General features: G+C 38.5%; 1 protein-coding gene and 1 long non-coding RNA gene across 5 annotated transcripts; one reads left to right on the forward strand and one right to left on the reverse strand.

Moving 5' to 3' along the window:
• The first annotated feature begins 119 nt into the window (after nt 1-119).
• LOC110835408 (atrial natriuretic peptide-converting enzyme) lies at nt 120-26,696 on the forward strand. Of its 4 annotated transcripts, none has more exons than XM_022075580.2 (14): nt 120-293; nt 4,328-4,876; nt 12,401-12,584; nt 16,623-16,836; nt 17,061-17,227; nt 18,110-18,317; nt 19,096-19,337; nt 20,078-20,284; nt 21,192-21,405; nt 21,840-21,985; nt 22,757-22,928; nt 23,866-24,116; nt 24,395-24,513; nt 24,602-26,696. In XM_022075580.2, the coding sequence occupies exons 2-14, from the start codon at nt 4,823-4,825 to the stop codon at nt 24,782-24,784; spliced, it is 2,361 nt and encodes a 786-aa protein (XP_021931272.2). In that variant the 5' UTR covers nt 120-293; nt 4,328-4,822; the 3' UTR covers nt 24,785-26,696. The 4 variants fall into 4 exon arrangements, with proteins under 4 accessions (XP_021931272.2, XP_021931275.2, XP_087209049.1 ...); XM_087352923.1 differs by lacking the exon at nt 120-293 and adding an exon at nt 1,339-1,360; XM_022075582.2 differs by lacking the exon at nt 120-293 and adding an exon at nt 1,757-1,778.
• LOC110835410 (uncharacterized) lies at nt 12,007-14,332 on the reverse strand. The gene is made up of 2 exons (XR_015536190.1): nt 13,981-14,332; nt 12,007-12,601 (listed from the first exon to the last, which is right to left on the reverse strand). It is a non-coding gene; the product is annotated as an uncharacterized LOC110835410 (long non-coding RNA).
• Nucleotides 26,697-26,963: the final 267 nt, after the last annotated feature.

Here is a 26,963-nt window from a genome sequence, read left to right on the forward strand (position 1 = left end):
TTTTCTTAACGTCGCCGAAGACACACGAAAGAGGCACTCACGCCCAATGCAAGAGTAAAAGTAAAATGGGCATCCCTCTAGTGTGGTTCAGACTGTCTTGCCCCAACTTGTTTCTCATCAGTCACGTGTGTAGGTGAAGTACCAGTCACTGGCCTAGACCCAGTACCATGCTGGCTTTCAACTGCCGAGGATCCAACTGTGTGCCACTTACTGTCAGTGGTCTTCGGGCAGTCATTGTAAATGTTTCGTTCGTTTTACGTGTGTTGTGAAGTGCTGCTAGCCTGGCGTGTTTGGTAAGCAGTCAAATACGTTCATGTTTTTTCTGACGAGGGTCTAGTTATTTCATAAATATAATGCGTTAGTAAAAAGCACAAAGGTTTAGAAGGCATAATAAAATATTTTTATCCAGGGAGTAAGTGGGCAACGTAAGATATTGCATAAATAGGGAAACGGCGTGTCAAATAGGTCGCGTAGTATTGTTGCAATATAAATAATGAAACAAGATGGATTGGATGGAAGAACAAATTCATGCAGGTTTTGGGCTCGGGAGTCTCTTCGAAAGAGGCCACTTTGAAAAGTATGAACTTAAGGGGGAGGGGGAGGGGGTTAAACTGGTTGGTGTAGAAAGCGGCTCAGGAACTTATCCAGCTTCGGGTTTTGGTATTAGCGGCGTTAAACCGGTTCAGTTACCGGAGAGTGGCGTCATATGAAAATGATTCTTGACTTATTTAATGATGATTGTTAACAGCATGTATTATATAACATGGGACCGTAGTAAAATTAGGATGTGAAAAGTAGCGGTCGTCGGCTATATTGTTGTGCTGTCCCGTATTATATAGCGCATGGTGGTGTTCTTTCTCATGTCTTATTTAATTTACATATGTTGTTATATTAAGATATTGCATTTTGTAATAGATTATACACATATTTTCTAAATCGGAAAGATTCTTCATCCATTATTGACTCGAATGTTCATTCATTACAGATAAAAATAAGTATATAAATCCCAGGCCAAGCATTCCTATCTAATATAAGAATATTCCCTTCAATTTGTGTTATTTATTATTTTAAAGTCAGCGTGATCACTGAAAAAGAAAATCCACTGGGTATAATTTCACCGTTCATCATTTTAGGAGATGAAACTTGCGGGTGGACTGAGGCCTCAGGCCTCCACATCACGCGTTCATTTTGCACACTCTCCAACGTGAGCATTGAAACGCCATAAACGTATTTTGTGGAATCTGACAATTGCGTTTCTTAGTTCAAAGTGCCTAGCCAATTTTAAACGTAATTGTGTCATTACGCAATAACTGCGAACTGCCTGGCGGAAGACCAGATCTTCTGTTTTCAACATTTATGGGTATTTATTGTTTTATTTATTTGTTTATTTATAGTTTACTGTCGATGAAAAGCAAAACTAATGCGCAGTATCACTAAGAAGGTGCGCACAAGTGTGACGGACGCTGTTATCGAGTGATTCGTACTGATTCGATAGTCGATTTTGTAACGATCGAATGCGTCATTCGATAATTTTCATTTAGATTTGTATTCGAATGGCGGCAATAGATTGAAAATGTTATTTTATTAATGCTCTAATATTTTAATAACAGAAAATAGTGATAACGAATAGCTGAATCGAGTGTGACATCTGTACAGTATGTGCTTAATTATATTATAAGTTTGAGGTGACAAAAATCAAGTGCACTTCTGAGTTCTAAACCTCCAGTTTAGGCGATTATCAGTTTGTAGACAAAGGAACATTTCTGTCTTTAGTTCTGGTATGTATTGACCATCATACCTTAACCTTACTTAATTGTTAGTTGTATGAATTTTTATCGCAGTTTAAAGGAAGCTTATTGGCTGTAGGTTTGTATGATTGTTATATTCGCATCAACCACAGATAGTACAAGTGATGAAACGGAGTCGCAGGTCATTAATGTACAGTAGAATAGGGAGTACACCATGCATAGACCCTTGACTTACACGATATTGAACTTCAGGCATATCCAAGTTAGAATAGACATTACTTCAACCCTGAAGATTGAGGCAGCGTGTTAGTCCGAAACATTGGTATGCACCGACAAAATTAGGCCTGACTTTGTTTGAGGGAAGATATCGGTCTTCTTTGATCGAAAATAAAGCGGTTGGGACATAACGCTTACAACTCACCCTCATCCAGTGCTGGCTGCATGGCGTGATGCTTTGTTACGCACCAGGAACAGCATTGCATTTTTTTTTCTTTAGTGCAAGAAAGGTGCGCTGTAAACCAATGAATTCAATCGACGGTTTCAACAGGAAACGGCTGAAGTGACCCTTTGCGTAATTACCAAGACTTCGTCTTTCTCCCACTAGCTGGAAGGAAACCTAGAGCATTCGAACTTAGTGAAAAGATCTGATGTGTTCTCACGGCTTTTCGAATTATGTAGAATGGAATTATTCTGATGTAAAGCGAGTAAATTCGTTACGTTGTTTTTCAAATATCGGAACTATTCGACAGTTCATAACAAACGAATTACTCGGTTTCGGTGATATTCACTAATATTTGAATAGTTTGGGTCTCGGATGGCGTGCTGACTGCCTCAAGATATTTTTGATTATTGCTCTTGTAAATTCAACAATACTTCAATTAGGCCAAGTTAGATTCTTCCACAGTCTACCCGACCCAATTGTACTTTCATCCTCAAATTCTACGGTAATTAACCCATGCCACTGTGAAAGGTCGTTACAAGTTTTGCGCTTGGATCAACAGAACACTTTTTGTTGGCTTCCACACCTCGCCATACGTTCGTCTTTCGTCCATGGATTTGAGCAGTCGCTCTGGAGTAACCAAGAATTTCGTCTTTCCCTGCTTCTCTGTGGCTCGCTGACCCCAAAACCAGAATCCCAGTGCGTGTATGGTCAACACGCAGAGACGACGCTGTGAGTCATCAGAATAGGTCACTAAACAGTGTAACGGGACACACCGGAACACTCACTTTGTATCTGCGGAGCCACGTCCACCGTCGCCGAATCGAGGTCACGCGCATAAAACAAACAGGAAGACGTTCACCGTCATTCTGTATCCTTCATTGGTCTTCATGTTCATTTATAACAGGTACAAATGTACTATACCGCCACGGTGGTCTAGCGGTTATAACGCTGGCCTTGTAATCCTGGGGTCTCGGGTTCGATTCCAGGCGGTGCCCGAATTTATAACTTGTGTTGGGCAAGGCCGTGGTCTAGGCAACACGGAGTTTTCCTCCGGGGGCTTCCTCGGTTTCTCCGTGGCATCCCAACAATTACTCCATTCACACACAGAAGAAGGCAATGGCAAACCACTTCTGGATCATCTGCCAAGAACGTATATGAACAGGTCCCAGTCCGAGAAAAGGAAGGAAGGATCCTGTTCGTATGGACAGAACACTAAATAAATAAAACAAATGTACTACAGGTCCTGCTAATTGATCATTATTTCTTTCTCATCCTTCTTCTTGGGGATTCCCTATTTTCAGAAGTTCCATAACTGACGGTAATTGTCCCCTTCAAGCATGTGAGAAATTATTGGATTTTTGTTTTGAAAACTGAAGAAAGAAGATTACGTGGGATACTAGGACTGGAAGGAATAACATTAAAATTAATTTTAAAGGAACTAAGATGCTGAGATAGTAAAGCTACCTTGAATCAGGTCACGACAGCTTCCTTTCATAACCTTTACAATTCATTAATTCTGATGTATTGACAGCGTTGTTAAATGGACCTGAAAATCGGAGGAATTAGTTGATCAGCTGAACAAATAAGAAAGTTTAAGGTTACCAGAAAGTAATCCATGCCCGTGTAGCGTTTATCTCGATTCTTAGTTATCTCAGGCATGTGCCGGGGTAGTGTTAGCCACTCAGCTTCCTCTCGGTGAGACGACCCGTTTTCAGGTCAGATCAGAGGGTCATGTGACCACTGCAGATGCATCGTGTGTTAAACGCAAGACAAAGCCTAACTGGATTTTCTCTTCCGAACATGGAAAGAAGTTCTTCAGATTCCAGTTTTTCTCGATTGATGGAACTGCTAACTAGAGCTTTAAGCTGGGACCTTCTTTCAATTTCTGGGTTAATAGAAACTTTAACCTACTTCCAGTGCATTGCCGCTAGTTCGGGAGTGGCTGCTGCACGGATGCAGAAACAATTTCGTAGACAAATTTCTTCCTTCTGCAACCAATTGACCGCTGTGAACGAATAAAGATGCCACCTATCAGTCTCTTGTAACTTCCCTCCTCAATTTTATACGCAAAATGCGTGGATCGTTACCTCCATTTTCATACGTCTATAGAGTCTCTTATCTTAGAATTTGTTTGCAGGTGGTAAAAGTGGAAGATGTGACGTCTTCCGCCGCTACGCATTCCTGTGCATTATCGCTCTCGGACACGGAGAGAAAGTGCTGATGTCTATATTACATTATTTTAATAACCAGACAAGATGAAAGTCCCCAAAGGATCAGGATAGCAGCATCGCGTTCTTCTCTGCAGTCGGCGAAGTTGTCGTCTGCACGTCAGATTCACGGGCACAAAAAACTTCCAGGAAGTGTAGTGATGTGTGACGACCACGGACGAGAAGTGATACAGTGGACCTTAACGCCACAAAAATAAGTGATTTTCTTTCTAATGTTTGGCCACATGTGACAAGCCGTGGCAGATTTTTATTGAATTATTACAAAGTGAAACAGACAGTTTGGCGAGTGTTAAAGACTTTAATAAATGTGCAACTGAAGTGTTTGTGGTCAAAATTCTTACGCTGTTGTTTAAACTGAAATGAATCCTACGTTCGAATCCTGTGTTTCAAACTAAGCTGACAAAATGACAGTTACGATGGATCACAAGAACAAAAGAAAGACGTCGTGGGATTCAAAGGTGAGTTGCATTTCTATGTTTCACATTACATGTCTGAATTCTCTAGTATCGTGTACAATTATTTTAATTTTGTAGGATTTGAGGTTTTTTGGTGAGTACCAAGATTTCTGTCTTCTGGGTTTTTACGCTGTGTAGTCTGGTCGATGTTAACCAACGTTTCAGAGGTCATACTGCCTCCATCATCAGGGCGATTAAAAATATGAAGATTTCTGTCTTCTGGGTTTTTACGCTGTGTAGTCTGGTCGATGTTTGCCAACGTTTCAGAGGTCATACTGCCTCCAACATCAGGGCGATGAGTATGAAGATTTCTGTCTTCTGGGTTGTTGCACTGTGTAGTCTGGTCGATGTTTGCCAACGTTTCTGAGGTCATACTGCCTCCATCATCAGGGCGATGAGTATGAAGATTTCTGTCTTCTGGGTTGTTGCGCTGTGTACCATACTACACGCCGACGCCGACTTCAGCTACATAAATCTGTTGCTTTCCGTTTTTGGTTCTATAATTCAGAATACATAATACTCTGATTCTATTGCTGTTTGGTCTGTGGGGGTGCATTGGATTTCTTTGTGGCCATTTCGCCTCAGGACAATACCGCACAGCAAATTTCTGATCATTGAAGTCGTGCCACGAGATACTCTACCCGCCTTTCAATAGGAAAACGAACTTTGTGGCGATTAAGCAACACCAGACATGGTCGACTTATCTTACATGATGCATTGTTTCACAGATCACGACGACCCGCACATAGACTGACTCGCGCTGACCCTATCTGAAAAATTGAAACATCGAAGTGCTTTGTTTAGGACGGGAAAGGAAGTATTTTTCAAGATATAATCAACGAAGTTGCATCTGTTCGTAGTATTCTTAATTCTGCCCTTCCCTTCATCCCTCTCACTTGTCAGATCAAAATGTTCCCTGGAATATTTTATTACCTTTGAATAAAAGACCACTTTTCAGAACGGTGTCGGTAATCCGATTGATTTGTATAGCTTAATCTTCATCTTAATCCTCTGTGTATTTGAAATTAGACGGGTCGACTGGGTGTTCTGACGTGCCGAGTCTGAATGACACAAGATTTCCGTTTCCTTATCGAAAAGTGTGTCAAAGACCAAGTCAACTCGTCTCTCAGAAAGTAGTTAAGATATTTGTGAAAAAATGGAAATGCAACTTTAATCGACAGAACGTCGTACTTTTTTTACGCACGACTGCAGAATTCTGATTTGGAATTTAGCTTGTAATGGAGAAGATTCTTTTTATCAGTTTTTTCTTATTAACTCCTGAATATTCATATGAACAGGAACACGCTGTTAAGCATTGTACATTGTTACCTGTATGTCTACGTCGCGAAATATATAAAGACAATAAACACAAAAAGAAAGTATGTGAGAATGAAATGAAAGAAGAAAGAAGGAAAAGAAAGATATGACTGGTGAACTGTGACAGTTGAAAAGCGTGAAGCCACTCCCATAGACAGTGGCAGCGTGCCGCTGAAATAAGGTTCAAAGTTTTTCTCTGTCAACCGTCTCAGTGATCTTATTGTTTGCGGAAGAGTAGTTTATTTACCGTTAAGGGAGGGCAGGGCTGGGGCACACCAGTCGCCAGCTGGCGTCGTCAAACATACCACCGTTCGATGTTTGGTCTTACGTTTACACGTGAGCGGTAATGTGTTTCCGGAGGAATGCTCTTCTGTAGACGTCTATTTCGTATTTTAAATGTTTTCATTTCAGAAGAAAGACCTGTCCTTACAGGGACTCGGTGAGGTCAGGTTGGATCTTCCATCCCGTATCTAATTACAATTTTGGGTGATTTGAAATGAAACCATTTTGGTCGGCTTGAAATGAAATTGTAACCCGAATTCTTGCAATATTTACATGGAAAATTGTTTTGACATTAGAAGGCACACAATACATGATAAACTAACCACATGTTCATTATCTCATGTAAACAACAAGTAAAAGGTACCTGTGGCAATTTTAATCATTTTAGGCGTTATTTGGCATCGAGCTAAGATTCTCAACGTTTCGTCGCTCTTCAGTGGCGTGCATATAAGTAACGCTACAAATTATGCTCGCGTAACGACACACCAGTTAACAAAAACTGTTTTTTTAAAAAAATTAAATATAGAGAAACTATACTTTCCAGATGCAAATGCTATGTCATTGCATTTAATTCCAATAATTCCCCAACGTCAGGTGCTCTGACACGATCGACAGCCTTGGGATTCCGTTATCGATAGTGCAGGGCTAACAACTAAGAATTTAATAGCAGGAAGGGGAGAGGTAACATTGTCGAACGTTCCGGTATAGCGGTTAGCGTTTCGTCTTCGAATTTCAAAGGACCGGAGTTCGATTTCTGGCCTTACTGATTTCACAGTCGCTCCAGGGGTTAGATGCGTCTTCTATCTCCGTCCGATTCATAACTTAGTCACTGTATGTGTTGTAGATTAATCTAAAATCCAACTGACAGGTCTTAAAAGGCTTATTTTTGTTGCATCTTCTTCGTTCCTTGTTAATTAACACCCGTGTTACAACTGGTGCACGCTCTCTGTATTTATTCGTAAGTAAATCGCGATTAAAATACGCGACGTGTTGTTACGTCGCCTTATTTAAGATGCGTTGAGCGCCGCAAAAATAAATTAAAACCTGAAGGACACTGGAGTCTTTGAAGAATTATTACCACGAAACGAAGCTAATCGACGCCGATCGAACTGGCCGGAGTTCTAGCGGGAGAGCATTTGTCGACCAATCGTTTCTGTTCGATGCCCCGATTCCGTATGCAGATTCGCAATGAGCGCATCCGAAAAAAAAAGGATGCTCCAAATTAAGAGTTAAACTTTTGAATACCGTTTTAGAATTTCGTGAGTCTGTTGTTGTTGTTGTTGATCTCTCTCCCCCCCCCCCCCCCCAGCTCAGTGATTGGTACGTCTCTCTGCCGCCAGCACGCTTTTATTGCAAACTGATAATAGAATAACCTTGTATTAGCCTTGTAATTAGAGCAGGTGACTTGAAGGATAACAGCCCACTTATACAACAAGCATGCCCGATATTTTACAGTTACTTTTCTTTGGTTGATCCATGAAACAGTGAGAATATTAGTACACATCGGTACAAGAAATTTCTAAGGAATAAACAAAGACGGATAGACAGACAGGTAGAAATAGAAACGTGAAAATGTTTAGGGCTAGTTCTGTGGATCAACAGCATTGAAGTGTACAAATGTACGCATATCTGACTTGGAAGATACAAAATACGTAGGGTCATTGCAAACTTTTTGGATTGAGTGTTTCCTGAGATCGAATTGCAAAGGACACACATGAAATAATATCTCATACACCTTGAAGCTGATATTATAACTATTTCTCGTGAGACAAGTCTGAGACTTCATGATTCTGAACCAATCTGGCATCGCACTGGGTGGTTAAACAGTTGAATGAGACTCCTAGCAAGGTTACGTGTCTGTTGCAGTGAAGGGATCGGTTTATGATTTGGTTGCATTCCATTCAATACCCTTCACCTTCTCCGCCCAGCGTGACCTTTCTGATACATTCTCCGTTGAATTGTAGCACACCCTGACATCTGCACTGGGAAGTGTATCATCCCTCTACTCGTACTCACAACACAAGACAGCGAGGTGCACATGTTCAAGCTGTGGTTCAGTCCTCAGAAAAGAAAACTTGTGTTTGTGTTACTGTAGGCACCGTCGAAGAGCACGGAAGTTAGGCTAAACAATGCAAGCCAAAGCGAGATTTCAGGTTTTCACGGCGGCGAGTATGAAGATGCTGGCCTCCTGGGTTGTTGCGCCGTGTAGTCTGACGTTTCAGGGGTCCTTGCTGCCTCCATCATCAGGGCGATGATGATGTAGGCAGCATGGACCTCTGAAACGTTGGTGGACATCGACCAGACTACACGGCGCAACAACCCAGAAGACAGCCATCTTCAAGAGGAATGTGATCAGTCCTCCCTCTGCTTCTAAAGAGACAAATTCAGGGAAAACGCCAGTTTTCGGTAAGATTTATTCAAGATGGCTGTGAGGCAGTTCATGCAGGCGATGCGTTGTCAAGAGGCAGCTTCTTCCTCTCGGGGCTGTGTGCCAGCAAATGTGTGTTTCGAGTTCCTGCGTTACGGAGTGTAATTACATTTTCTCACTGTAAAAATAAACTGGTTCATGCTTATTGTTCTGTTCTCATCTCATGAGACCGGAAAATCTCATATGACGATAGAAATTCTAGCAAAATCTTAAAACAAGTTTGTAGTGTCGGTAGTTTCAGACTGGACTCAAGTCTAGTTGTCTGTGAACTGGGATATGTCTACTGGAAGGCAGAGCTATTAACACAGATTTTTGCTTTTCTCTCATCTATGTATTTCTTATTGTCTTTCTAATACATTTACTTAAGTACCTTTTTCGCTAAAGTCACAGGGTATTGACTGAACGGCCGGGGTCGATTTCAAGTAGGATCAGGTACTTTTATCTGTGCCAGGGTTGCGTACACACACTCAATCCGATGGCTGCCAGAGACTTTCTCCTAATATAAAGCGGCCGGAGCTGACTCATTTTATTGGGGCGGCCCTAATATTGAGGGCAGTAAGCACCTCTTAAACGTCGGTCATCTTAAAGTCTCTTCACTGTTGGGAACAGAAATATTCTGACACAAATTTTCTTTTCATGAAGATCCTTCTCAGACAGGTTTCACTGTACCACCGTTCATGTCTATCTGTCTGTAGCAGGTTTGATACCACGTTGTCCCGAGCGAGGCGTATGGTATTCCACGAAAGGGTTTTAACCTCTGGACTCCATGTGACAGTGCAGTCATACCAGTTACTTACGCCATACGCAGTGGAATTTAAGTGGCTGCCAGTGAAGCAGAAGGATGTTGGACTATGTGATGGAAATTCCTCTGTTTGACGCTGGCATGTGGCCTGGTTCCATAGATTGTATCGACTGTGATGCCGGGTGCATAAATGCAGGCGCTGCTTTGTATGTCGTATGTTAGTTAGAAGCACATATGAACAAGTTTTTGCTTCTTAGCAATTCGTTCTGACCGAACGAACGTGTCAACTGCTTTAAGCCTGGTTTTGCGTTTTAATCTTGGGCTAAAATTTTGATAGGGCAGTAAAATTTGTTTTGTAACTTCACAATTTAAACTTCACCTAGCCATGTTTGTTTGACACTTTTAAGCCGAAACGAGTATGAATAATATTTAAGAATTCAATCTGTACATCTGAAAGGACTACATTTCACCATTAAATATTTAATATGTTTTTTTTTTCGGTTATTTCTGTTATATCCTTAAGCTACAAATTCATGGCCTCCTCAAACATCAGCTTTCATGGTGCCTTTGACGTCCAAGCAGGTCGACATCCTTTCGTCTACCGGAAGCCCCTTGTTTCGGAACACTAGCACATGCTCCATGTGCGTAACTCTTTCTCATGCATATCCTGTCTAATTGGCACCAATTATCTACGGTTAGAAGCCACGAAAGTTTGATTTGCTGGTAACAAAGCCTGCCATTGGACAATGTATCCTGAGCCAGTTCCATCCACATCCCATTCATTCTTGCAATTCATTTCCCTAGGATCCATCACATCATCCTGTTTTTTCTCCTTGGAAAAGGCAAATTCTTCGCCTATTTCTAGTGGATATTCCGCCAATAAGACTGAATATCGATTATTATGATGATTAATTTAAGTAAATTAAGGTTGCTTTGCATTAGGCGTACACTTTTCGTGGCTGGTGTCTTGTACGTTACGTGAAAATGGCAGTAGGCATTATAAGCATTTCACACGAAGCAGTTGTCCTTTCTAAATGGCGGCGTTGCAAAATTCGCCCTGAGGAAGAGAAAGCTTTAGTATCGAACGGTACACTCAGTATTACTGTTTAAGTATGCCGTGTAGACTTAAGCATTCCAAGGTACATAAGAAAAGGAGACGAAGCTTCCCTTAGCATTAATGGCAGTCGTTATTTCTAAGTATTGGCTACAAACTGGTCTGCACTCGCTTCGTGTTCCAGCCGGCGTACGCTCTGTCACTGCAGCTGTTGTTTCGCCTCCTAACCCTTTACTTTCTGTCTGCTGCAAGTTCAGCCTCCTGGAAAAACAAGTCTATTGAACTTCCAGAGTGTCTTAGATGAGGAAGGAGTCGTAGTTATTCTGTAACGAAATCTGTAAAGTAGGGTAATTTGAGAAGCTGATAGTTGCAGATATCAAGAAGTTACCCACACTTGTCGGACCCGAAAGGACGTTACGATAGTGACAAGAATCTGCCACTGGTCCACACCCATCCGCACGCCTTATTTTTTTTAAAGACAAATTTTAATGTTGTCCTCCCATAGCATCTTGTCCTTCCAGGTTTTCCAATGAGTCTTTTTTCTTCAGGTCGCTCCCTCCCACCCACGACTTCATTGCATTGTCCTATGGGTAAGGGGGCATGGTATTGTAATTTGTTCTTCCATTTTCAAGTTCCTTTTCCTAACACGAATAAAGAGCAGTGTGCAAAGTTTATGCAACGTCAACTGTTGAGTTTTCACTCCATATTGCGATGAGAATACCACCAACACTGGCTCTAGCAATGCAGTGATTAAGCAAAGAACTGAGCACTTGGTTGCATTGTGTGAGATAATCGTCTTATATTCTCACGCCAGTTCAAGTTCAAGGATGTGTGTACCGAGGCGCTACGTGCATGTATTTGGGTCTGTATTTTGAGATATCTCTGCAAATACTGTATTTGAGAACAAAGTTTCGAAGAGAATATTTTATGTGAGCGAGTTACGGTAACAGAAAGAAGGAAGAAAGAAGAGGAATGTGAAGTAGATGAAAAAATAAGAATGAATGAAGGAAGGAAGGAAGGAAGGAAGGAAATATTGCATGAAGAATTATTTGACTGTCTTCTGGGCTGTTGCGCCATGTATTTTTATAGAAGTTTACCGACGTTTCACAGGTCATGAGGATAATGGATGATATTCTTCGCTTAACATTGTAAATTGTCGTCATATCATGATGATAGTATGCGGAAGTATTACATTTTAGAGCGACATGTTTCGTGAGTGCACCGCCCCGTTCAACCTCAGCGACTCTTCTGTATTGGTTTCTGTGTCAACATCTAGTATTTTCATAGCTGCAATAACTTAACACCCTAACTCAAGATAGGTACAATTTTTTATTTGGTTTAGTGCATTTAGAGGCGTTTAAACTTCAATAGCGTGTTTGTACCTCAGCTCAAGGTAGAATTCGACCGCAGGCGAAGACGCAAAGAACAGAACGGTTCATTAAAATGTATTAACAATATCTGTAACAGTAAAAGGATGACCACAAGCCAGGATGTATGAGGTTTTCAAGATGGTGATAGTGTTCTTCTGGGTTGTGACACCATGTAACTTTAACACCTTGAAGACGGAGGTAGTGTGCTCTCCGAAATGTTGGCACCTACCAACAGAATTATCCTCACAGCGTCACGTCTCAGAAGACCACTGTCGACAACGCCAGGCTGAGTAGACCTGAATTTGCATGTGACGTTATTCTAATTGTGTTGCAGATGTCTGTCAGCACGGTGAGCACCAAGCACCTGGCCCGCTCTGAAACTCCGAGTTCCATCCTCTCTTCTGACAGCGACATCCGCTTCACCCGGAAGCTCGGGGGCCACTACCGCTGTGGCTGCTGCATTCTCGCCTTCTTTCTGCTCTTCCTCCTGGTGGCAGCCGCTGCTGTTTACTTGGGATGTAAGCCATTTCTGTACCTGTATAAAATTGTATGTAAATGGGAGAATGAAATTAGTAACACGTCCTTTAGATGGAAATGAGTAGAATTATATTTATACGAAAAATAATATCGCTGTTAAAATTACTTATATCGGAGCTGTGACCAGCAGAAGACTTGTGTTAAGCGGAAGCAGTCTTTTGTAAAGAGGAGTGAAATTTAAGAATTATTTGAATGCGCGTTTTTAAAGGATTCTGACGGAGATACATTTGTAATTACTGCTGCTGGATTTTTGAATTTGATAATCTAAAGGGAACACCGTATTTCGGAGATCAGTCAATCAGTTTGTCGGTCAGTCAGACTGTCTGACCAGTTTTAGGCAAGTGTGCGTTCTATGAGGGCCAAAAAAATTCCAGTTGAGCAAGACCCCATGATGTACACTCCTTACAGCAATTCTTAGCGATTAGACTACTTTCAGCAGAAACGTTTCGTATTACGCCGATGGCATCAACAGAATCGTGACATTATTATCTTACTTTCGTAACTAAGACTGTGTCCCACCTACAGCAATCGTATACGACGTGAATCTTGTATTGTGCTGCCTGCTTGCAGCCGGCACATTCATATTAAACGCATCTGGGGTTAAAGATGCCTGTTTCTTGATTACTAACACATATTGTGGTGTGGTAGGTGAAGCTGGAGTGTAGACTTGGAAGCTGGATAAGAAGGCGAAGCTGCCATTTTAAGTTTTATAGTAAGAACGTGTTGGCATTTGGTATACAAATGTCTTCAGCTGGAAAATAACAAAAAACTGTATCAATTACTGAAGTTTGCGTTGGTATTCACTACATGCGCGGTACTCCAACATGGAGTTGAGCTTATGAACGTCACCTCTTTACTTCCTAGCTGTTTCACATGAGAATCGAATGTAAGTGTTCATTTGCTTTTAAGGCAGAGTTAATTTGGAAAACCTGTGGTTGAGCTTCAGACCTGAAGAACTGGTTGTCACTGTCATTAACACAATTTCCCGTTAACATTCTACAGTTGCTGAAGCATAGAGCTTGACTAATGGCGTTGAAAGCAGCAGTTTATTCTAGTGACAAATAGTAGACACACTGCTCCACTTACTTCCTGACAGAATAAATTAACAATAGCTTATAATTTTCCTAACAAACGGAACTGACCATCTAACTGGATGGCAAAATATCTTCCATGAAAAAAAAGGATCCGTTTTGGTACGTTGAGGCAAAGACAAGTATTAGAACCGACTTTAATCTACGATAACCGGTTCCCCAATCGAGATTTAAACCACGTACCGACCCGAATCGAGTCTGATATTTTGCGTTGAAGATGGAGAAGGTAGAATCTCCTTTACGCCATAAAAGAGCATGGAAATCTTAAAGTTAATGCTCCACTTACTGAATCACACTGTGTGGGCTCCAGAGCCGATCAGAATATCGTAGCACCAAACCCCTCTTTAACCGGCACACTTCAGTCGGGTTAGAGGCTTCGGAGTAAAAGACAAGGCCGAGTGGAACATTCAGATAACTGTTAGCGATGTCGGTCACTAGGATCCTCCTCAGCCGAGTTCCGTTACATTAACAACTTCGTATTTAATGACAAGGTTGTCTGTGCTGCAGAATGGTGGCACCGTCTTGCCAACATCCCGAGAATTACGTTGCTGTTTGATGGGCTACCCGTGTTCTGATTTTTGGGTGGAAAGTGGACAGATGTGTTCTCCAAGTGCTTTCTTTACGATTTGACATTTCACAGGCAGATAAAATCCTATTTTTGCAAAGCGAACCGGCTGTAGACATGGAATTTGTCATAAATTGTTTATTATTGTACTTTCTTAAATATTTACTATACTGAAGAAAATAGTTTCAAATTAAAGTTGTTGATTTAATTAAGGACTATATTTTGGATCGTAAACCAATTCCCTGCAAGAAGGGTTTTTTTAAAAAATCCGAGAGGTTCGAAAAATGTTATTCTGGAGCGACAAAAACAAGTATTCCCAATAAATGTTCGTGCGGGCCCCTGATACAAAACAAAGAGAAATAAATTGTGTGGTTTTGATGACGATTCCCTAGCCACCCGCTCAATCATGTGGGGGAATCCTCCATAACATCAACCAACCAGACAGCCCCAAGACATCACGACGATTACAAATTCCAGACAAGTTACGTCACTGGCATCATTCGTAGAGGTCATATTCTAGCAAATGCATCAGAACTGTTACGTTATGTCATATTGCCTAACTTGTAGGATTTGAGGTTTTCACGGTGGTGAGTATGAATATTTCTGTCTTCTGGGTTGTTGCGCCGTGTAGTATGGTAATTGTCCACCAACGTTTCAGAAGTCCATGCTGCCTCCATCATCAGGGCGATGGCGCAACAATCCAGAAGACAGCAATCTTCATTGCCTAGCTTTTTTATTATTTCTCGTTTTCTTTATGTGATTTGTTCTGTTTCCTTCTCCCATACTTTGTTATGCTATAACATTCGAGTGTATCAACATATGTGGCGGAATAATCTCTCGGAAATTAGAAAGAAAAAAAAGCCATGTTTATAGTTCACACGTGTGAACTAGGACAGGGTCTGTCTAGTTCTGTTGGAAGCCAGAAGCTGTAAATCATGACAAATACTGAATATTTCATACCAAATTTGCATGTCAGCTATATCACCTTCTCTTTTTGCATGCTTTGTGTTTAGGTTTCTGTCTTCGTGCTCGTAGATACCGTTCTTGTTGAATTAATTTAAACGCAAAATAATGGCGTACGAACTCCTGTTGGTACCTTCACTTCCCGTACGACGGCACTGCCTGGCTTAAGCAGCAGCTGTTCCTTTTCTCCATTCTTTTGTTCACGTTCTCGTAATTTCTCTCACTCAACTAAAGTCGATTTCACTTTCCGGAATTATCTAGATGGAGCACTTCTTGCAATTCCAAATAAACAAAAATTTGGTCTTCGAAACACCACCAACGACCCCTGCTTGTCTGTCACATCGATTATACTTTGCATATTATGCCAGACAGACCGAGAAATCACGCTAATCAGTGCTGGTACATTTTTGTCCCAAAATTCCAAGTGTGATTATAGCAAATGTTGAAAATGACCACCACCTCTTTTGGGCAAAATGGCGAAGCTTCACAATAAATTTAATATCAAAATGAAAACATTTATTTTAATTAGCTGAGTAAGTTTATTAAATTATTATTTAAAACATTTATGATCTCTTTGCTTAAATATTTCTTAAGAAAATTCTCACTGTTGCTTTCTCCAAACATAGATCCCAGAGTTAACGTTGGTGACGTATTATTTTGCGTTGACCAACAATTGTTCAGTGTTGACAGTGGTCTGTCCTAAAAGACTTTCACACACATTACAGGATTAATAAAGAATGCAGTAGATGTTTGATATAATCTTGTTAAGCATTCTAACTACAGCCTCTAAACTATTGTGAAATAATAGAGAAACCTGACGCGAAGAACAGTTTTGTGCAATATTAATTTGCATACAGCATGACGATTCTGTGTTCAATATTTCCATTACAAACAACAAAAACTTGCAATTTTATAATCTGTCACACTCTGGCAGACCTAGATGTACATTGGAGGCTAATATTAAAATTATCTTAAATGCAAAGGGTTTCAGGGTGTGGATGGATTCATGTGGTTAGGATAGGGTAAAGTGTCGGACTCTTGTGAATATGGTAATGCTGTGATAAAATCTAAAAAAGGCCACCTCCATGTCATTCCATATCTTCCTGTATTTATCATTCACATTAATCCCCAATTTAAGACTAGTTAACCAATGCAGTTGAGAAAGCATCATTACATAAATGAAGAAACTAATAGTTCCCATGGCCTCTCACTGTCTTCACGTTGTTCATATGGTGGGGTAGGGAATGTGTAGGAATCATGGAGTTAATGGTGAGAATCAGTCAATAAGAAAGCCTAATTTTCAATACATGTTCAAAGATTTAATGAAACCTACTTTCTGGCTAATTCTCACTATAATGATACTTGGAAATGTAACCCATTCTTATTGGATTCGTTTACAGACACATTCCTGAGTGCAGATCCACCAGGAGAGCAAGTGTTCCGGGCAATGTTCCGGGTGGTGCGAGGTGATGCCTTCTCTGCTGAACTTGCTGATCCAGCCACTGAACAGTTCCGGATACGAGCAAGAGATTACCGAGAGCGACTGAACCTGGTGTTCCGGCGCAGTGATCTCAGGCCAGCCTTCCTAGGCACAGAAGTCTTAGCGCTAGATGGGTCAGTACCATTGGGACTGAACAAAGTAACAGAAATGGATATGTGTGTAGACAAAACAAATTTTATGGAAAGTTTAACAGTAAATTGTAAATGGCAACCACGTCTGTATATACTGAAGAAGTTCAAAGACACAGTCATTATTTTGTTACATTTTTACTATCATTCATAAGTATGTGAAAGCATCGAGTATTACAGGTAAGACTGAAGTCTTGTTTTGATTTCAGAATTGATGGACATGATCTTGTAGTCCACTTTAATTTGCACTTTGATCCCCGCCAGTTAGATGTTGGGATTTCTGACTTGATGAAAGTGCTGTCAAAGGAAATAGCACTTCAGGAATCACGATACCTTGCCAACCTTACCATCGATCTCAGCAGTTTGGATATTAAAGGTGAAGTCATACTCTCAACACCATAATTCATTACATAGGAGAATTACTAAGCTTGAATATGTGTATGTAACAATTACAGAAATGACATGTTAATGAAATTTAGGTCATCAGTACCCTAATTTTTTACAAGAATGTAGTACACTATTTAAATAATTAAATAACAATCTTTCTGTTTCATGTTGACATCATTTCCACTGAAGAGTGAATCAGTAGATAAAAAAATCTCAAAATATCTGTGTTCCACATGTTTTCATCTTTTGCCTTAGTCTGTACTTTACAGAAAATGTAGGAATCTAGGAATATATACGAAGAGCCAATATCAATATGGATCATAAACAAACTGGATTTGAGCATCTGGACTAGATTCATTTGGCTCAGGATAGGATGCAGTGGTCGGCTTTTGTGTGTACAATAAGAAACCTTTTTTTCAATAAAAGGTTGAAAATGGAATTTCTTGACCAAATGAATAGCTATTAGCTTCTCAAGGAGGATTCTGCTGTATAGATTTTGTCAGATTAATGCTGTAATTCATTTGGACAAGCCATCTCATGAATTTAGAAAAATTCACACATTTATTCAGTCCTTTATTTTTTCTTTCTTTGTCAATTTTCTCTCTTTGTTATAAATTAACTCCATCAGTGCTGGTATAGAAGCCTGTTCTGACCCCTCACCATCTCATTCTTGACCTTCACAAATATCTCTTCCTTTCAGATTTATTATAAAAATAGTAATATTACAATAAATTTACAATGGCGTATAAATGTCTTCATATGCAGAAAGTTCTATTTTAATAATGGTACAGCCTTTGACACAAGTAGTGTCACATAATACTGTTTGTACACAATCTGACCAACTTATTTTTCATAATAATGTTGGTTTCAGAAAGCTCTGCAGTTTTGACAACACCACTGCCAATTACAACATCGGCAGTAACAACAATGTCTAGCACAACAGTGCCACCTCCTCCCAGATTCTGTGGACCTATACAGCTGGAATATTGTTCCAAGTTACCTTACAATGTCACTTCATATCCAAACAAATTGGGTCACAGGTCAATAAAGGAGGTGCAGGAGGATGTCATTGCCTTCAGGTATTTTATGTGTTTACATACAGTTTTACAGCAGCTTTGATCATCTTTTATTTTACAAGGAGCATTCAAGCTCGTAACCATTGTAATAAGAGTACATAACTTCTTGAATACATCATTTTTTGTTAAGGACTTACTTTTAGAGAGCTGTTAATGCCACACTATTAGCATATTTTGTCCACTTTAAGTAGGGACAAGGTAATAGTAAAAAAACTGCATTGACGCCTTGCTCAGCACAAAGTGTAAAGTCAGATTTCAAAAGTTTCAGATGGTGTTTTATAATCTATAACATTTTTCTTTTGAACTTCATCCATTGACTAAGTTATAAAATCATAAAAATACATTTTGAAAGCTGGATTCTGCTTTCACCATTAGGTAAAAAAAGGGAAAGAGGACAAAAAACCTCTTTGTTGGACCACCTAGTTGAGCTAGCCTCAGACCTACTGAGGCAGGGCATATAACTTGGCTGGAGGAGGGAAGGAATGCATACAGAATTTTGGTGGGGAAATCTCTTTGATAATAGATGACTAAGAAGAAGATGGGAAAATTAAAGTGGATGGTACTGAGATGCTGTGAGAATGGGCCTGATGTGGATCAGGACAGCATCCATTAGCAGATATTGACTCTCAGCTGTGAGAGATATAATTAATTAAAAGTGTTTATTTTATAAATTTGAAAAATCTTATGCTGTGGCCATAGCTGCTGATCCATAGTTTTAAACTGGCATTAAGATGCCTGACAGTAAATGAGTTAATAAATTACTGTACGCTTATTTATACAGAGAGCTTGTAGATGCGGAATGTTATCGACTGGCTTACGAGTTTGTGTGCCAGCTACTGCAGCCATCATGTACTATTCGTTTGCCTGGTGAAGCAGAAGACAAGATGATTCTGCCTTGTCGTAGCTTCTGTAGGGAGTTTCATGCTGGCTGTGGCAACAGAATACCTGCCAGATTCAAAGATGCGCTAGACTGCATGCATTTCCCAGAATTCACTGGACCAGGATCTTGCAATTCAAAACCAGGTATATGACAGTCCAGAGGATATTCACTATATCAGTTAAGAATATGTGAAGGTACACTACAGATCAAGATCTTTAAATTTTTATCATGTCTAATTAGTATTTGAAATGTTTATAATAGTATGAACTGTACTTTGAAATATGTATTATATTATTATGACTTATTCCTCATCCTATTATCATGTGACTAGCTTGCAGATCCATAATGTAATAATGTGTGTTGTATGTTAGTATGTAATTGCATATGGAGAGACAATAGAAAGTATTTTACTATAAGTGTCTGACTAAACATACGGTGATGCATCATATTTGGGATGCTCTGTGTTCAGTTTTCAGCCTGGAGGCCTGTTATCCTGCCTGAAGAAGTTGCAGTTTCCTTTCACAACTTTCTAGTACTTCATCAGAATCATTATGCAACTGAATATTATATAATTTATGCAGTTTTTAAATTGTCACTAAATAAGACAGAGATTATAGAAGCTTTTAGGCCTACTAGAAAATCCACTTAAGCGGATAATGTTCGAACTTCATATTTGGGAGGTCCTAGCTTTGATTCTTAGCCCACAGACCAATTTTATCATGGTTTTTATCTGTCCCTGAAGGCAAATGCAAAGATAATACCTTAAAATAGACCATTACCACTTCCTTCCACATCATTTATTATTACCATCGTTCTTCATCTTTAGTATAATATCTGCAGATGAGAAAGAAACAACATGGAGCAACTGTGATTGTTGTGACAGGTTGTGTGAAGGAACTGCAAGCACATGGTTTGTCATCACAAGTATGTGATGGTGTGGTGGACTGCAGGGACCTTTCAGATGAAACAAGCTGTAGCTACTGTCCAGATAATCATATTCACTGTGGAGCAGGCAAAGTCTGCATCACAATGGAAAGACGCTGTGATGGGAACAATGACTGCCCTGATGGCAGTGATGAGAAAGGATGCTGTAAGTACATGTTGAGCAGGTTGCTGTGGTAGCTATGACGTGTGAAATATGCTATTGAAATCTCAGCAGGGCTACTGACTGTCCTGTATAAGGTGTTTCATTGTTTTCACAAGGTGTATAGGTGAATGGTAGTACAATACTTAAAATGGACTATAAACATGTCCTTCCAAATTCTTATGTATGCATCATTCATTATCATTTTCTCGTCTCATTTGAGAGAAGAATCAACTACACTCTCCCTACCACTTCTAAATAACATAAAAACTAACCAGATTCTCCCCACATTATATTACAGAAGAGTTGGGGGATTATGGAGATTTAGTTTGGGAAGGAAGGAAGTTTAGGAAGGGGTTGTGTTACATACAGAGGCGTCTTTTCTTGTTAAAAAAACTGCAGTTTCTGGAGTGGAGTGCATTAAAATTAGTATTCATGGTGTTTAGGGATTGACAATCAATCCTTTGAAGCACAATGGTAACTATGTACTATACGTTTTAAAATTCATTGACTGCATTTTACACTCAGCATGGATTTCATATGATTCACAGAATGATTGGTGATTATTTTGTTAAAAAGCATTAACCAGTTGATATTTGTGATGGAGGTAAATTATTCCTGTAAGGTAGGAAATTAATTTTTAAGTATTTAGGTAGTTTTTGATTTCAGAGAGTTAAAAGGCCAATATTATATTAATAAAATGCAGAGATCACTCTGCTTGTGTAAAGGTGTATGCACCATTAAGGATATGTGTATGTGCATTAACCTCAATGTGATAAAATATCTGACCTCTGAAATGAGTCAGAGTGAGTTTCACATTGCAGATTGAATTGTGTATGTGTGAGGATACAGCACATCATTTGCTAAATTTACAGTTAACATATCTATCTTGATAATTTCCCATTTCTTGTAGTGACTGTTGCTCCCAGCCTGTTATCTATTGTTAAAACTTTACCTGCAACTCCTCATCACTCGCAGTACTACTCTGAGGGATATGTCATCTTCAGTGAGAAGGGCCAAGTTGGGAAGATCTGCACAGAAAATTTGAATACCACAGTACCTGAACCTAACAGGGAAGCAACACTAAATACAATTGCTACATCACTGTGCAATGTCCTGTCATATAAGTAAGTAGCTATGGCATATGTAACATTAAAAATAAATTATTCCTCTAACGGCAGCATAGCAGCACACGGCAGGATATTGAAGGTTGGCCAGGCATAACACACAATACAAGTGTACAACCATTATACAAGGAGCCTCTCTAATTTTGTATCTTATTTAATTATAGCTGCATCATATATTGATGAACATCATTTTACATTTCATTATGCTAATTAAATATCACCTGAATAGCTGAATGATACAGCAGAAATTTAGTTTCAAACTTCACATATGAAACCCATCAGCATGGCTGCATCTTGATTGTACAATCTATTATTTTGGTATTTGTTTTTTATGTAAAAAGTGTTAGTATGTCATACATTCCATATTGTCAAAGACAAAATCTCAGAGGTATACATTTTTTTTCCCTATCGTTATGAGCTAAATTTTATTACAGAAACGTGAACTTTGTTCGAATTCAGGAAGATAAGGAAGATGAAGTTCAGTATGTTCATATGGAAGACCCCAGTGCCGCTGAAATTACTTTTGTTCGTGCACCATGTCCCAAAAAAGAAGTTCTTTATGTAGGATGTTCTGATCTTGGTATGTCTTTTCTTTATCATATATTTCTTATTGTTAATAATGGAATGTATGTAATATAGTGTGAATTTTAGAAGAAATATTCATTTTTGGACTCTATGCAAGCATTTGATTGAAATGACTTATGTCAGCCATAATATTTCCATAGAATGTAATCTGGAGAACATGCAAAAATTAATGAAAATGTACCTTTCACAAATACATATGAACTGAAGATGGCTGTCTTCTGGGTTGTTGTGCTGTGTAGTCTGGTAGAAGTTCTACCAGACTACGCGGTGCCAACAACCCAGAAGACAGCCATCTTCAAACTCACCACAGTGAAAACCTCAAATTTTACATACATACGAACTGTAAGATAGTAGCATAGGTAGGAGAAATTTGAGATTTGTAGACTCTGTACACTTGGGGAGACCTAAATGTAAATGGGAGAATATTAAAATTATTCTTAGATAAATAGTGTATGTCCGAGTGTATACTGCATTGAAACGGTTTGTGCCAGGTTTCAGTGACATATTTTTAACATGGTAATGAACTTTCAGGTTTCATAAAAGTAGGATAATTATCATATGATTCTGAAGACCATGTACCACACAGCCATTCATAAAGACAGCTTTTCATGTAGTGTGAACCTATTAGCGCTTCAAGTTGTTCCAAAATTAACAAATACACTAATATCAAATTTGAAGACCAAATATCCACTTGATTATTGTATTCAAATAAGCAAGCCTTGTGATAATTCATGTGTATCAAACATGTTTTGTTGCTTGAGAGCAGAATGTGGCACTCAGAGCCTACGAGGAAATGCAGGCATTCAAGGTTTAGGCAAAATGGCTGCTCATGCAGATTGGCCTTGGCATGCTGCACTGTTCAAGGATGGCGTTCACGTCTGTGATGCAACGCTGGTGTCTGCTGAGTGGCTGTTGACTAGTGCATCATGTTTCCAAGGGTATGTATGTAAATGGGATAGGTGCCTAACTGACCCTTGTACAATGACCATCTTTTTTGAGCTTATATGCAACCCCACACCTCCCATGTAGTACAGTATACGTCTAATTACTGAATTGTATATTACATTTATAAGTTATTCATCAGTTAATTGATGTACTGATTGTTACATATGTGTGCTGATTATTATAACAGGTAAAGTAATAATAATAAATTTAATAAAATAACAGGGAATATTATAAATGATTTGGTAGAAGTTATTTAAGGTAGTTGATCTTATGCATATTTTTGATATTTGATAAATATTTGGAAGATGGCTGTCTTCTGGGTTGTTGTGCCATGTAGCCTGCTAGAAATAGGTAGACTTCTGAAACATCAGCAAACTTCTACCAAATTACATGGTGTAACAACCCAATAGACAACCATTTTCAAACTCACCGCTGTGAAAACCTCAAATCCTACTTGATAAATATTACATTTTAGTTTAATTAGATCATGTATTTGTTGTTATGGTAATGTTACTATTGACATGTATGCCATATTTCTTTAAATTATCTTAAATTAAAACATTAATATTATAGAACAAGACATATCTGGTAGAACAGTTCTTTTCATAATGCACACATGTGTGCAACTTTCTAGGTGTAAAATGAAAGGGTTTATAAAACATAACAAAATAAATAATAGTAACAGTGATGTTTATAATCATAATGTAATAATATTTGTAAAATTATGATATTGATAGCAGTGATGAGAATGATCATCTTGATTATGATGATAAAATCAATAGCAGCAAAAATAACAATAATAAAATAATGGTACTATATAAACAAGAATGATGATGTCGATTATTATGAGAATATCAGCAATGGTATGCACCATACATAAACATCATTCTTGTTAATAAATGAAATAATCTTGTCATTCTTCTCCTGAAGACAACCAAAAGCACAGTGGGTGGCACACCTGGGCAGTATCCGCCTGTCAGGATCTTCACCGTGGCTTCAAGAACGTGCTGTTGTTGGGATGGTCAAATCACCTGTTGAAGGCAGCACTGTAGTCATGGTAAAGTTGGAACAACCAGTTACCATGTCTGACTTTGTACATCCAATTTGCCTGCCAGAAGAGGGATCAGGAGGGTCTCTTACACATCTCTCACATTGTAACACCTTGGGATGGGCACGGAATCGTAAGTAATGATACACTTGTCCCTCACCAGTGGTCTGACATTTCAGGACTAGATCATCAAGCCAACTACTCAAATCTATCAAGTTTCATTGTTTAGATTGTTAGTTTACCTGCACGGAAGTTTTACAGACATTTGAATAATTTGTTATGTAATCTCTATAAATTTCATTTCACTCATATGAAAATATTTTGAATCAACAGTCATGTAGTATGACAGTGGCTTATGAAAGTGAGCTAATACTGTACAGCACAAATTGTGTTGAATTAAATGTGTTTCAGGAGAACAACTTCAACGAATAGAGATTAAGTTGAGTTCAATGCAGAGGTGTGAAAATATCAGCATCCCCACTGTGAACAGCATTTGCACTGAACCAGCATACCTCATAGATGACTGCAATGTAAGAATCAAACATTGACTTGAGTTCTGGTGTCTTTTGTCACTGTAAGTAATAATTTATTTTATACTTTACTCTTTCTGCTTTCTAGGAAGAAGAACTTGCTGGGAGTTCAATGTTATGTTTGCTTCCTGACAATAAAACATGGTCTCTTGTTGGAATCAGCAACTGGAGGATAGCTTGCTCTAAGCCTGGAACTGAACGTCCAAGGCTGTATGATAAAATAAGTTCAAACATTGAATGGATTCATAAAACTATGCGTGCCATCTCATGAGTCTAGTTTAGAATAATCATGTAGGCCTACATAATGAAAAAGCCGAGTAAACAAATCTTCCATTAAAAGGAAAGGGAAGAAGGTAAAAAACTGATGAAGATGTTTACTTGCCACATAAATATGTAAGAATTTCACAGAATTCAAACATATGACAGAAAACACAAATGTGTTTTCTGTCATATGTTTGAATTTGAATTATGTAGCCATTAAAGTCTCTTCTATGTCTAAGATTTGACAAAATAATAGTAATTTTACACCATTTTGGGAACATTGCTCCTACATATTTTATAGAGTGTTGCAGCTTTGGAATATTAGTTGACTCTCTAAGTCATTTTCACTTTTGAGCTAAACTGATTGGTAAAATGTTAACTGATGAACAGAATATACTATTTTCATTTTCTCAAATAAATTTGAATTTGAGTGGTATTTTTCTGATGATATCTTATAAATGTGAAGAAGGCATATTTACTTTGGCTTTCACCATGCTGAAACAAATTTGTTTTATGCAAAAATACTTTCTGGATCATCCATTATGATTCAAGTATCAATGAGTCAAGTAGAGATGTTCTAATACAAGTTACAGTACTTTTTGATTAAATTATACAAATGCCACCAAAAAATGAGTATGTTGGAATTCTATGAAGTTGCTTGTGGTCTTTTTCAGTCTTTAAATATTTACTTTGATCTTTCCAGTATTGTAAAACAAATTTATTTTCAACCAAAGTGACTTCTAGATTATATATCATGATTCTGTCATCAGTATAAATGTAATACAACCACATCCCTTTGATTTTGGTTTTGTGCTCTCAAATGCTAATTAATAAAATGAAAATAATTGCTGCCAGCAATTTCACTGAGTTGGTTTGTAGCTATTTAAGGATGATTAATCAGCTGCAGAAGTTGCTCATGGTCATGTTATGTGAGAGGATGTTCATGTGCAGAATGAAGGATAAAGCCTACAACTCTTTTCTTTTGAACCAACAGATATTGACATCCATCAGGAAATAAATTTGATAGAAATTAATCTTGTACAGCACAGGAAATCAATTTCCTACATTCTTGACAGCTAGTGGAAGAGCCACAAAAGTGGGTATGTCCCTTGTTGCTTTTGCATAGGAGTAAGTAAAACTGCAAACAACCCTGAAAATATAGGATATGAGACTTTCGCAGTGAGTATAATCAATGAAATCTTCTCAGGCAATCAGCCGTGTCAACTGGTTACGTAGTACGGTAATCAGTTGATGCAGCTTATTGCCCGAGAAGATTTTATTAACCCTGAGAATGTTTCTCCTGCTCTTGATTGGGTGTAATTTATAACTAAAATTCAAATCTGAAATGTCAGTAACATGCAAGACATGATATTTGTTTTCATTTTAACTACTATGGGTAAGTTGATTTTACACAAAAATAAATTTTAATAAATTTTTAGATTTGCCTTTTCTGACATTATAGTTACATATAGCACTGAGTCTACTTTTGTCATAAACTTCGAAGTTGATGACATAACAAGCAGTGTTGGTCACAAGATGTGATAAAATATGTGATGTTCAGATCTCAAGAGATATATGAAGACTTTTCAATATCTCTGACAATGCTATAAATTTTCAGTAATAAAGCAGAGGTTAATGGGTATTGATTCAATATTAAACTGATATATTCCTCAATATAAAGTAATTTTGTATTCGATATTTATTTTATTGTATTATAACTTAATGGTGACATAAATTTTGGTTCATCACTTGACAGCATAAATTGGAAAATATTTGGAATTAAAATTAAGCATATGTACATATTTATAGACGTAATTTCAATTGCTGTGAATTGAGTGAAAAATGTACACACATTTTACTGTCAAATAACATTCCCCTACACTCATGCATAACATAAAACTATTAAATGTTGTTGAATTTTACTTTGCTTATGCTCACTACCAGTCCCTTGTATCCATTCCACCACTGTTCCTTATTCCAAGGTATTTGTTCTCATGGAAATGCCATCCTCTTTCTTTCTTTTCTTTGACCCCCCCCCCCCCCCCCAATTATTAAGACTGATTGTATATTATGGATTTAGGATCTTTTCATATTTAATGATCTTCCTAGCAGCCTCAGAGTTACTCAAATATTTCTTTACATTCCTTCAGTAACAGTAATAATGATAAGAGTGGGGGTGACATTTTGTA

Source organism: Zootermopsis nevadensis, unplaced genomic scaffold (assembly GCF_977971745.1).
Source record: "Zootermopsis nevadensis isolate Lab colony 2312 unplaced genomic scaffold, Znev_1.0 Znev_ptg000021l, whole genome shotgun sequence".
Taxonomy (NCBI): Eukaryota; Metazoa; Arthropoda; class Insecta; order Blattodea; family Termopsidae; genus Zootermopsis; species Zootermopsis nevadensis.